We start from the raw sequence: 14114 nt of genomic DNA on the forward strand, positions 1-14114 counted from the left end.
GTTAAACGATGATGATGATGATGATGATGATAAATTAAGGACACCATCACTGTACGGTTGCAGTTGTGAAGGCCCATAGCGCAGTGATTAAGGTATTCAGCTCATGATTGTACGGTGGTGGATTTGATTATCAGCTGTGTGTTGGTCTTTGAGCAAGATTCTTTATTTCACGTTGCTTCAGTTCACTCAGCTAACAAAAGTGAGGAGGACCAGCCTTGTCACGCTGAATTTCCCTGAAAACTATGTTATGGGTATGTGTGTCTGTGGAGTGCTCAGACACTTGCACATTAATTTTGTGAGCAGGCTGTTCTATTGATCTAATCAGCTGGAACCCTTGGTGTAACTGATGGGATGCCAAGGCAGCTATGTTACAAATACATATACAACTACAAAAAAAGATATTTCATCAGACCATAATAGGATTCATGTAGTATATTGTACATGTATTTAGAATTTTTTATTACATTCTTACATATATATACTGGTTAATTTAATCTGATTCACTCCTCCTATGACATGCTTCCTAGCCCTACAAATGTAAAGTATTGGAACATAGAGGTGAGTGGTATGCAAAAAGGCTGGAATGATGAGGCACATACTCTCCAATTGCCCATTAGGCCTGGAACACAGATGCACATAGTGGCATAACCAAGGGAGCATTGATGGTGATTTTTTCAGAGCTAGCTGTGAAGAAGACAAAAGATGTTGCAAGCTGTTGAGGAAACAGGCCATTATATGTGGCTCAAGAGAAGACAAGTCAGAGTACTTGGCTGATGCAATGGTAGCTAAGGTAAATGAGTTAACAATGGTGAAAGGCCACAAATAGTGAAGCACAGAGAAGGTGAACACTAAGTTAAGAATGATCCAAAATTATCTTGATGGTAAATATCACTTCCTATTTTTTTATGGCCAAAAGACCCAGCCTTATCATATGGTGCAAAGAATGGAAGTTGGTGTAAGATGGTAGAGCTGACAGTTCTCTAATGTTTAAAGGAAATAGCTATTTTTCATACTTTCTAGGGGTAAGTAAACAGGAAATAGCAGTTGTTAACCAAGGACAGACAGACATGTTACACAGTGTAAGTTGATTAATTTCCAAATATTGAAGTAATCTTCAACTTCATACAGGAGTGGGTGTTGAAAAGTTTCTGGCCTTGAGTGAAAGAAAATGCAAGAGGATCGGTTAATTATGATTTTATTCACACTTATTGCAGTGGTCCTTCAGTTTTTCTGAACCCTGTAAAAGAACTTGGAAGGGTGGGCCTCCAATCAAGTCTTTTCTGATACGCTTAAAGCCAAAAACTTTTCAGCACCCTTTCGTTCATTAAATCCATGATCAAAAAAACTGTTTTTGAGAATCAGGTGGAAAACATACCACTTTGTGAAGGAAAACCAGAGTGGTACAAACAATGGAACTGGAAGAATGAATTTATAAGCAGGGGAAACCCATTGTAAGATTTCCCTACTTCACTACTAGAAACCTAGCACAAATTATAGTGTCCCACAGCATCCATAGACTAAGGGAATTAGAAAACTTAAATCTGACAGACCTAGACTGAAATAGAATATGTAATAAAAGAAAAAAATGTAAGGCTAATGTTAAGACTGTAGTGACGTCATTTGGCGCCAAAATACAGTCGCCATTACTGTGTTTTCATCCACGCATGCGCAGGGAATAGTTCTGGAAGGAACACAGGAGAGTCCCATGCGCATGTGTGGAATTCAACAGCTCTTTTCATTCTCTTTCTCAGCCGGCTGGCGATGAGCGTGGTCGTATCAAGCTGTCTCTCCAACATTCCGACGTCTCAGCAACCATGCCTATTTCCTCGGTAAATAAATATTGTTGTGTTGATAGTTCGGAGTCAGCGTTTCGTTGTTTCTTTTGAATTTAATATAGGAAAGTGGGTGTACACCTAATGGTGTATAACCACTTTCCTATAAGACTAATAGAAACTATACTGTAAATGACAAGAACAGAGGCAGTGATGGTAAGAGTAACAATAATGACAATAGTAATAACGAGCACTCAGCAGAAACCTCTGCCAGGGCAACACCAACGTTCAGCCGGAGATGATTTTTAAAATAAGGATATCTGAAATAAACTTGACTGCTCTCACAAATGAGAATACTAAGAATGAACCCGACCACTCTCAAAAATTAAGTAGTCATGGAATGTGGGAATCTACGTAGAAAATTTAGTAACTCATAAATAGTTTATCTTTTATCCTTATCTAGTACGAACCAAAGTTAACAAAGTCACCATTCAAAATAGTTAGTCTAAAGGTAGATAATTGAGAAAGACTTGAAAGTTAACATATGACTAATCCTGTAAAGTAAATATAACAAATAATCCAGAATCCTTGTGAGGTACTGGATTGATCCCAAAATCTAATCAGTTTGTGCTAGTCATGAGGCCAAACATCCCTGAAAGTTTCATCCAAATCCATCCAGCGGTTCTTGAGATATCTTGTCCATGGACACACACACATACAACTGAAAACAATTCCTTCGCTAGGGTGGGGGTAATAAGAATAATGACAGTAATGTTAAAGTTAATAATAAGTGTGAGAATAACTCCAAAAGTAGCAGCAATTGGAAGACAAACGCTGGTTCTAACAGAGTGGGTAAGGAATGTGTGTTAAATAAATCCTGCTGAAAAAGGAACATAGTATATATATATGGTAGTAACCCAGAACAACTTACAAATACATAAGATGTGCCACAACATTTAAGCTATGATATTACAACCACTCCTTATCATTTAGGCATAAGAATAAAGAAAATGTGACACCAATCAGCAAACTAATATGGCAACTTAGGGAGGAAAAAGCAGAAATTGAGCTCAAACAGCCAATCCTCAGTAGAGCTAAACCATATGAAATTAATAGATGTGAATTTTGCCTCGAGGAGTCTTTCCAAATCTTAAAAGCAGTGTGTATTCTTATTAACCATAGGCAGGAATTAGTAATTACACTTATTTTATTTTACTTAGGTTTTTATATTTATATGTATGGCTATGTGTGTGTGTATATAAATACGAGTATATATGTAAGTGTATATATATATTTGCATGGGTTTCAAATTTTAAAAATTTATTAAATCTCTTTAATATTTTTTTTTTTTTTTGTATATATTTTATTTCATCCTATTTTGTTCTTTTGAGATTTTAACATTACTCAGCAAATTCATTCTAATCCTTTATATCTTAGTTTGCTTTAATACTAAATTTAGAAACTTCAGTACAAAATTTTAATCCATAACCCTTTTTATTAATTTAAAATTTTAAAACCTGACCAATCAGGTTAATCTATATTTTCATTGAATTTTTAACAACTTTAACTTGACATCATCCCATTTGTAACAACATCTCTCAATCTATCAGTATTTATATCCTGAATAATTAGAGCATTCCTGACCTAAAATCTGACTACAATTAATATCTTTTTATTTTCTAACATTATTCCTTCACTATGCTAGATAGCAAAAACTAGAAAGTTACTGTCTCAGATTGACCATGTTCATCAAAGACCCATATCAAATTTCAACACAATGGCTGGAGAATATCTAACCTATATATAATGCTAATATGGTAATTGGTGCTGACCTGATTACAAATGCTAATGTTTTAGACTATCCCCTCTTCCAAATTTGGCAATACACTGACCCTACTTCTAGTGACTCCTATACCATCCTCTTACCTACTCCCACCCCTTTGTAACCTGTCTTCCTCTGTTCTCTGTCCCACTTGAGTATTTCCATCTTCTCTTCCCACCTTCCCCAAACAATAGCCATTCCTCCAGAAAGTAGCTTTCGTTTTCTTAGTTCTTGTTCAATTTTCCTCAATTGAGCAATAAACCAATTGAGTAAACCTATCAATAATGTACCTGTAATAATTACTGGAAACAGCTGTAAGCCAGATTTGCTCCAATAAAGGAAAAATATGTAATAACCATTGTTTTAAACTTCTTTCTTTTATTTATATATATATGAGGATGTTAATGTTTATAATAATAATATCAGTAGCTTAGTATGTGTAAAAAAAAAGAAAAAACATAATCTCTATAACCCTGGGGTCAGTAAGACTTGCAGAAGATGAACTAAAAGAACCTAAAAGAAGAAAGGCTTAATGTATTTAAACCATACCATTTTGCATATATGATGCTTCATGACATTGAGTAAATAACTAAACTTAAAATATTAATTAGTGGATTAATTTTTCTAAGGAGGTAATAGGGTGTATAAATAATTTAAAAAAATAAAATAAAAACTATACCATAACAGGATACACCAACAGGTCTAGAAAAAGCGGGAGTGATAGTGCCATAATGTTTTGAAGTAATCATAATAGTTGTTAAGATTATGTTAATAGTAGTAATTAATAGTTTATCCTAATAAAATGCCTATCAATTAATTACATTATTTACTTATTGATATGTTGTAAAGACCAACCACCTATTGTCTGTAATGGGACTGACCAAGGTGCAGCTTTCGATATAAATGGTCAGTTAAATTTAAAAAGAAAGGGCAAGGTATTACGACTGTTGTATGGGTAGATGTAAATAAATAAAAAAAATAAAACCCCCATTCTTTAAAAGGAATTGATAAGGCAAAACTTCCTGTAATCTGGAAGCATACAAAAAAGCTTGGATTACAGGAACTCTATTTGAAGATTGGTTTACTAATCACTTTGTTGCCAAAATAGAAAAATATTGTAAGGATAAAAAAATTCCTTTCAAGATTCTTTTGATAATGGATAATGCTTCCAGTCATGCTGAATTTTTAAAGCATCACCATCAAAATATTAATGTTGTTTGTTTACCTTCCAATATAATATCTTTGTTGCAGCCTATGGATCAAGGAGTCATTTCATTGTTTAAATCTTAGTATCTCCGTTTCACCTTTGAATGACTCCTTGAAGTGAGAGATAAAGAAAATGGTTCTATGATTCAAGAATTTTGGAAGAGTTTCAGCATCCTTGATGCAATAGAATTGGTAAAGAAAGCATGGGTTAAAATCGCCGTAAAGAACCTGAAAGGAATTTGGGAAAATCTCTGCTCCAAATTAATTGACAATTTTGAAGGATTTGATAATCTTCATGAAGGTCTTCAAAAAGAAACTGCTAAGTTACGGGGACGTAAACACACCAGCATCGGTTGTCAAGCGATGTTGGGGGGACAAACATACACACACATATACATATATACGATGGGCTTCTTTCAGTTTCCGTCTACCAAATCCACTCACAAGGCTTTGGTTGGCCCGAGGCTATAGTAGAAGACACTTGCCCAAGGTGTCACGCAGTGGAACTGAACCCGGAATTTTGAGGTTCATAAGCAAGCTACTTACCACACAGCCACTCCTACGCCTGAAATTTTTTACAAAATTTGACCTCATCTAAAGGTCACATTATATGTGGAAATATACGGTATGTAGACTTATATATATAGTCAATTCAATGAAAAAACAATTCAAAAACAAAAAGAGAAAAAAAATGAACGCAAGGATGTGCACAAGAATTATATTAGTTTAATGCTCAGTGAAAGGAGAGTTTTTAAGGTTTCAAGCATGGCTCTTCATCAGAAAGAAGAAAGGAAGAAATCCAAAGAAGAAAAATCGCCAACAGTTCACATGTGGTTACATTTCTATATTACATACAAACATATATACACACACGTATCATATAAGCTATGATAAGATATTTTGTCTTGTAGTTTCTGTGTTTATAAATGATTGTACACTGATCGTATTACTGATATCTCCGGATACATTTCTTTGCCATTTACCCACAGTACTGAATATATCAACTGTGTCTTTTCTTTATCCTGGAAATGTTATATAGAATATATATTAGTATACTGTTATTTAAAATATTGGTGCTCCAGCATGGCCACAGTCAAATGATTGAAACAAGTAAAAGAGTAATGATAAGTAAAGTAATAGGTATTCGTTGTCCCCCTGTCTGAATAAAATGGTCCTACAAGTTATTTCTTGCATAAAATGAATTTTGACAAGCATGTATCCTGATGGACTCAATATCCCACTGAAGAAGTTACTAAACAGTTGGTATCAAGAAATGCATTTGGCTGTATAACAATGCTTCAAAAACAGAACCCTGATGAGTATGATTTTTGCCATGAGTTCATAGATTATTGTTATGTTCATAAGACTAACCAATGTTTTAGCATGGAAATTGATCTTAGAACATGTTTCATATGTTGCAGTGCATTTTGACAATGATGTATTTAGACTTCTGTATGGATAGATATATGTGAAGTTAAGGTACATTTCTGAGAGAATGATTTGCCACAAATATCACAGTGATGTGGCTTCTCACCTGTATGAATACGTTTGTGTCTCGCCAGGTCACTACTCCCAGAGAATGATTTTCCACAAACATCACAGTGATATAGTTTCTCTCCTGAATGAATGCGTTTGTGTGAAGTTAAGGAACCGCTATGAGAAAATGATTTACTACAGACATCACAGTGATAGGGTTTCTCTCCTGTATGAATGCGTTTGTGTGAAGTCACATGACTACTTCTAGAGAATGATTTACCACAGATATCACAGTGATATGGCTTCTCTCCTGTGTGAATACGTTTATGACCAGTTAAAGTGCTTCCATCAAGGAACGACATTCCACAGATGTCACAGTGAAAAGGTCTTTCCCCTGTATGAATGTATTTGTGTCTAGCTAAGCTAATTTTCAGAGAGAATGATTTATCACAGGCATCACACTGATATGGTTTCTCTCCTGTATGAATATATTTGTGTCTAGTTAAAGTGCTTCCATCAGAGAATGATTTGCCACAAAAATGACACTGATATGGTTTTTCTCCTGTATGAATATATTTGTGTGTGGTTAAGTTACTTCTAGTAGAGAAAGATTTACCACAAATATGACAGTGATATGGTTTTTCTCCAGTGTGAATGCGTTTGTGTATAGTTAAGCTATCTAACTTAAAGAATGATTTACCACAGATATCACAGTGATATGATTTTTCTCCTGTATGACGACGTTTATGTTGTGTTAAACTACTACTTTGAGAAAATGATTTACCACAGACATCACAGTGATATGGTTTTTCTCCTGTATGAACACGTTTGTGTTTGTTTAAATTACTACTTGAAGAAAATGATTTATCACAAATATCACAGCAATATGGTCTTTCTCCAGTATGAATGTTTTTGTGAGCAGTTAAGGCACTCCTAGTTGATAACGATATCCCACAGTCATACAATTTTTCTGCTGTATGAATGTATTTGTGTCTAGCTAATTTATTTTCCTGAGTGAATGACTTACCACAAATATCACAGGTATGTGTTTCATCTCCTGTATGAATATATTGGTGTCTAGTTAAGTTACTTCCACTAGAGAATGATTTCTCACAAACAAGACAATGATACGGTTTCTCTCCTGTATGAATTCGAATGTGTGTAGTTAAATTCCATTTCCCAGAGAATGATTTACCACAGATTTCACAGTGATATGGTTCCTCTCCTGTATGAGTGCGTTTGTGTTTAGCTAAACTGTCTAACTTGGAGAATGAGTATCCACAGATGTTGCAGCAAAATGGCTTTTCTCCAGTATGAATGCTTTTGTGTTCAGTTAAGCGAACACATCGAGAGAATGATTTACCACATATATCACAGTGATATACTTTCACATTTGTATGAGTGCATTTATGTTGAGCAAGGTTATTATTTTGAGAAAATGACTTTTTACAGATATCACAGCAGTATGATGGTTTATCTGCCTCTGTTGGTATCTCATCAGTAAAATCAATGCCTTCAGCCTGTGATTTACATTCAATGTTGTTATCACACAATTCATTAGCCATTGTTTCTTCTTCTCTCACCAGAACATTCAGAGGTTTTTCTTCTTTTCAAATATTCCTAACAAATACTTATTCTGCTATATTTTCATCAAATGTGATCTCAAATAGTACATGAAGACATTGTAAAGTCCTGTGCAACCTCAACTGAATTAAAATACAAAATGATCTTCCACACTCTCCACTTGGTAATGTAAAGAAATGTATTATTCAGAGAAAATGTTTTACTGTAATTCTCTAGATAGATTCATGTGAACAGAACAACGTCTTGGGTAAAATCTTCCAAATATTATGTATCCAATGCAAATAGAATTCTTTAATGCCAGCGCTATTTTGTATTCTGAAATAACAAAAAATACAGTATAAAATATAGTGGATATTTAAAAAGTTGGCATATAACAGAGGAAATTTTATATTTCTCTAATTAAAGTTACTTTCAATTTGTTATTAAAATTACATCATACAGCATCATTTGAATCCTACATGTAGTTGTGTGGTAAGAACTTTGCTTCCCAGTCACATGGTTCCAAGTTCAATGTCACTGCATGTCATCTGGGGCAAGTGTCTTCAACTATAGCCTTGTGAGTGGATCTGGTAGACAGAATGTGAAAGAAGCCCATTGTGTATATATATATATACATATATATATATATATATATATATATATATATATATATATATATATATATATCTCACAGGGTGGCAGTACTAAGCAGTAATGTGTATAAATGCAAGGTTATTAGCAGTTCAAATATGTTTGGGGCATATTCGAGCCCATAAGAAAGCCCTTCTTTGTGTTTTATCATGAAGAAAATTTCTTGCTGGAGACAAACGGTGTAAATACACCAAAATCAGCTAGCCGTGTCTCTTCCCCCAGACTATAAGATGCAAGCATTTGGGACTGGTTATCTCTTGTTCAGTCACAGAAATTGGACAGGGTGTGCTGCGAGCTGATAAGAGAGATTGTCTTTCTCATGACATACCAGTCATTGGACATGACTGGTAGTGTTAATAGGTGCCTTACCAATCACATCCCATGACCACCTGATACCCTTCTTGTTTCTTTGTCACTCTGACATGTACTGATGTTTTTCAATATTTTTATCCCTTCAAACATGTTTAATGAAACGATAATGCACCCTAGGGTGGGATTTTAGAAAGGAGGAAGTTGATTACATCAACTCAAGTGCTCAACTGGTACTTATTTTATCAACCCTAAAAGGATGAAAGGCAAAGTTAATGTCAGCAGAATTTGAACTCAGGACACAGTGACAGGCAAAATACTGCTAAGCATTTTGCCTGACATGCTAACAATTCTGCCAGCTCACCACCTTAAGAGTAATAATAATAATAATAATAATAATCCTTTCTACTATAGGCACAAGGCCTGAAATTTTGGGGGAGGGGACTAGTTAAATATATCAACCCCAGTTTTTCACCGGTAGTTAATTTATTGACCCCAAAATAATGAAATGCAAAGTTGACTTTGATGGAATTTGAACTCAGAACATAAAGACAGACGAAATGCAGGTAAGTATTTTACCTGGTGTGCTAATGATTCTGCCAGCTCGCCACCCTAATAATAATAATGGTTTCCCATTTTTTGGACAAGGCCAGTAGTTTTGGGGAAGGGTCTAAGCTAGTTACACCAACCCCCCAGTGCTCAAGTTGTACTTACTTTTATCAACTTGAAAAGGATGAGAGACAAAGTCAACCTTGGCAGAATTTGAACTCATAACGTAAAGATGGATGAAATGCTACTAAGCATTTTCACCCAGTGCACTGACGATTCCATCAGCTTGTTACCCTCCAACTTCTAGAAATATCAGCAACATTTCCTTGAAATTGAATCTTTCAGTCTTAGAAAAATGGAGAAACCAAAGAATTATTCATGGTGTTTTTGATTATGTGTTCAGTCAGAACAATAGCAACAACCATGCAAAGAATGAATTATGTTTCTGGAGGTAGGAGAATGTTAGGCTGAATTGTGGTTTAAGCACGCCAAATAATCCTCCTCACAACTTAAAAATAGTTTTTGGAATTTTCAGAAAATTTTTCCGCATTTGTGTTCTATGCACGGGAATTCACACAATTCTGCAAATTTTCTTTTTTATTTTACCCCCATTCAGCCCATAAATCCTAAAAGTTACAAATGTTTTTAAAATCAGCGTTTACAACACAGACAGTCCAAACTTTTTGCTTAAATCTAAACAATGGACCGTCCTTGAGTGATTCCTCATTTCATTCAATGTGTTCCAAGAGAAGAAAAATATTCTTTTCGGCACTGTCATGGTATTAGCTGTCAGAAGTGAAAGTAGAACTGACAAGGAACGTTACTGCTGGTTTGAGTTGATTCTTTGGCTACTGACTAGTTGGAGCTATCTATCTGTCTGTCTCACTATCTCTCTCTCTCTCACTCTATCTATCTATCTATCTATCACTCGTTCACCTCTGTGTCCGTAGAATTTATCAAATTAGAAAACGCAAATTTAATATAAAAATATATTTTCTGAAATTGCAAATTATTTAAAATATAAAAATATAATTTTCAACAGAGAGAATTTATCAAAATAGAAAACAAATGAAATTTGAAGTTTAAAAATAATAGGATCGACCACTCACGACTAGATAGCGCGGACGCGCGACTGCGCGTTCGAGACCACTCTGCTTTAGTAGTACCCTTATACTCTGTGTGTTTTCAAACGCATGCATATAGGTGTCAAATTTGTTCCAATAACTTTCAAGTGAGAGAGAGACAGACAGACAGACAGATAGCTCGCTCCGGCCAGTCATGGTATTAGCTGTCAGTAGCCAAAGAATCAACTCAAACCAGCAGTAACGTTCCTTGTCAGATTTTTCTACTTTCACTTCTGACAGCTAATACCATGACTGCTTTCTTTTCTAATCTAGGCACAAGACCCGTTCAAAATGCTTAGTGGCATTTCGTTCGTGTTTACATTCTAAAGTACAAATTTTGCCAAGGTCGACTTTGACTTTCATCCTTTCGTAGTCAATACAATGCGTACCAGTTGAGCACAGGGATCAATGCAATCCACTTATGCCCTCCATCAAGATGCTGGTATTGTGCCAAAAATTGAAACCAATATTTTCTGCAAGAAAGGGTCAAATAGGGTAAAGATCGCAGCTTATAATCACATCTGGTCTTAAATAACAACACAAAAATTTGCAACAACGATAACATTTGAAAGGAAATACAATGAACCGCTGAAAACGTAACAAAGAAAACAAATTAGAAGAATATACCTTAGGAAGGTTAAACATGAAAGGTGTGAATTGTAGCGAAGTAAATGCAAGGAAAGAACAAATTTAAAGATGCGGAGAGGAAGTGCAGGATCGCAGTGAATGCGTTGATAAACACTTTATGAAATTATGTCAGGGAATTTTAACAAGGGACACCGGTACCTCTGAGACGAAAGAAAAATTGTTTACGTTGTCGCCTTTTCTGTATATTTGTAATTAGTTCAGCTAATTTAATTATACAATTAAATCTTGGGAGAGGCAAAAACTAAATATTGTTTATAAATTAATAAAGGAATGAACCAGTGCGTGTGTTTATTTTAATTAAATACCTCTAAGTTACCTAAGTATTTTTCTCACAATACGCATGCTTTTAAAATTAAAGTACTTATGACTCTTATTACTACATTGCGTCTTGGAAAGAACATGCCGATTTCGTTTCGGCTTTTCAAGAAAATCCTGATGTTTTTATATATTCCTTATTTTCTCGAAAATACACCGTAGTTCTCTCCAAAAGTTATTAAGTGTCTGATGCGGTGTTTCTTTTTCATTCTTATGCCTGGTATTTTAGGAAGATTGTTGAATTTCGCTTTCATTAAGGGTCGATGATACAATCGTCTCTCGTTATTTTATATATTCATTTACTTATTTATGTAATCGTCGCTATAAGTGGAACTTACATCTTATATTGTGTAGGACTACACTGTCCAATATATCGTTCTTTTTTTTTAATAAGATAGCAGATCTACTACGAAAAGGTACTTGGCTACTATTTCTAGTAGGTCGAAAGACACGTAGCGGCAGCTTCATAGATATGTAATCGTTATTTTGCTCTGAGATTATTATAATTTTCTATTTAACATGGTGTGTATATATTAAAAGAAGCAAATTTATGCAATTAAAGGTGATTCTAAATGTTAAATTATGTTAGGAACTTCTAATTTAAGTCACCGGTGTCATTCCAACGCGGGAAAATTGTCAACGTCACCGCCTACTTGGTAAGATTAATTAGTTTAGCTAATGTAATTATGTTGTGTAATAATTATCTGATATTAAGGTAAAGTTTGATTTACATGTTTCATGATCTGTGTTCTATCATCTTCATGATTAAATATTTTATTTCATCACAAACTACATTACATCGTATATTGATTGTCCCCTATTTTACAGGACGGGTTTTAATCTAGAAATGAGTGAATATCTATTCTGAACATTATTGACTTTTTTCAGCTGAATTTCAAATTGAAAAGAATTTTTATTTGAATTACTATCGCAACACACATTGTTGCTCTTTTCCTCTAATCGTGGGAAACAAACTCCATTTATTGGGACCACACCTATATGAGAATACGTACACACTCACATACATTCGTACACGTATATTGAGTTTCTATTATAAACACTCATATTCTCTCTCCCGACATCATTGTTTTCCGCCGTGATTTTTGCTTCTCTGTTTTGATTATTATTGCATTGCAATATCTCTTAAGATCGCTCCGATTTCATCAGGACGTCTGCTGCCAGTCGTTTATCCTATAGACTGGGATAGCATATTTTAACCATTTCTACATTTCTTAATTTTGACATAGATATAATTATTTTTACAGCAAAATGTGAATTACTAGGATAGTACTCAGTCAGCTGCAAGTATTCTAATGGTGAGTAGACTATACATACCTACATTAAATATTTTCCACGCGTGTAAACAGTTTCATGATAGATAAAATTTTTTTAAAAAACTGAAGCAGGATAGATTATTCTGTCAGACATTTTCCAACTTTTAGGAATTCCTCAAGAATTAATATGGAGGACGTTAATCATTTGGACACTTCAACTACAACTGTTATTACCAATATAAATACAGTTACACAGACCGACAAAGATGATAAACTTGTAAACAACAATGTTCCTGAACATCACTCTGAGATTTGTAAGAAGACATTCTCTTCAGAACATGAAGTCTCCATGCACAAAGAAATACACAATAAGGTAACAGCCTATCATTGTGACATTTGTGGAAAATACTTTGTCTCAAACAATAATTTAACAATACACAAGAGAATACACTCTGGAGAAAAACCGTTTCACTGTGAAATGTGTGGAAAATCATTCTCTGATAATTCTAATTTTGTAGTTCACAAACGAATACATACTGGAGAGAGACCTTACCACTGTGAAATATGTGGAAAATTGTTCTCCGATAATTCTAGTCTTGTAGTTCACATACGTAGTCACACTGGCGAAAAACCATTTCATTGTGAAATTTGTGGGAAATATTTTGTCAAGAATGGCGACTTAAAAAAACATATAAGAAAACATACTGGAGAAAAACCTTTTCCTTGTGAAATCTGTGGGAAATCTTTCTCTGATAATTCTAATCTTGTAGTTCACAAAAGAATACATACTGGAGAAAAACCATTTCATTGTGAAATATGTGGAAAATCATTTAACACCAAAGGTCAATTAAATAGACACAAAAGAATACACACAGGGGAAAAGCCTTTCCACTGTGAAGTATGCGGGAAATCATTGGCCTCTAATGGTGATTTAACAACACACAAACGTAGCCACACGGGAGAGAAACCTTTTCCTTGTGAACTATGTGGGAAATCATTCTCGGACAATTCTAATCTTGTAGTTCATAAAAGAATACATACTGGAGAGAAACCTTTTCACTGTGAAATTTGTGGGAAATATTTTGTCCAGAATGGTGATTTAAACAAACATAAAAGAATCCACACTGGAGAAAAGCCTTTTCATTGTGAAATCTGTGGTAAATCATTTACTCAGAATTCTTGTCTTATTATCCACAATCGTAGTCACACTGGAGAAAAACCATATTACTGTGAAATATGTGGAAAATCATTCACCACTAATGGTGATTTGACAACACACAAACGTAGTCACACAAGAGAGAAACCATTCCAGTGTGAAATATGTGAGGAATCATTTGTTTATAGAAGATATTTAACAGAACACAAAAGAATACACACAGGAGAAAAACCGTATAATTGTGAAATA

General features: G+C 34.5%; 2 protein-coding genes across 2 annotated transcripts in view; one reads left to right on the top strand and one right to left on the bottom strand.

Moving 5' to 3' along the window:
• Nucleotides 1–5506: 5506 nt before the first annotated feature.
• Nucleotides 5507–11199, bottom strand: LOC106873526 (zinc finger protein 271). Its single transcript, XM_052977516.1, has 2 exons — nucleotides 11100–11199; nucleotides 5507–8175 (listed from the first exon to the last, which is right to left on the bottom strand). The coding sequence occupies exon 2, from the start codon at nucleotides 7839–7841 to the stop codon at nucleotides 6243–6245; it is 1599 nt and encodes a 532-aa protein (XP_052833476.1). The 5' UTR covers nucleotides 7842–8175; nucleotides 11100–11199; the 3' UTR covers nucleotides 5507–6242.
• A 1697-nt stretch (nucleotides 11200–12896) lies between these two features.
• The window catches only part of LOC128251190 (putative zinc finger protein 56), a 1819-nt gene continuing 601 nt past the window's right edge, over nucleotides 12897–14114 (top strand). The window contains exon 1 of the mRNA XM_052977774.1: nucleotides 12897–13475. Coding sequence (XP_052833734.1) covers nucleotides 12897–13475 — 579 coding nt within the window. The remainder of the gene's footprint in view (nucleotides 13476–14114) is intronic.

This window comes from Octopus bimaculoides, chromosome 28 (genome assembly GCF_001194135.2).
Source record: "Octopus bimaculoides isolate UCB-OBI-ISO-001 chromosome 28, ASM119413v2, whole genome shotgun sequence".
Taxonomy (NCBI): domain Eukaryota; kingdom Metazoa; phylum Mollusca; class Cephalopoda; order Octopoda; family Octopodidae; genus Octopus; species Octopus bimaculoides.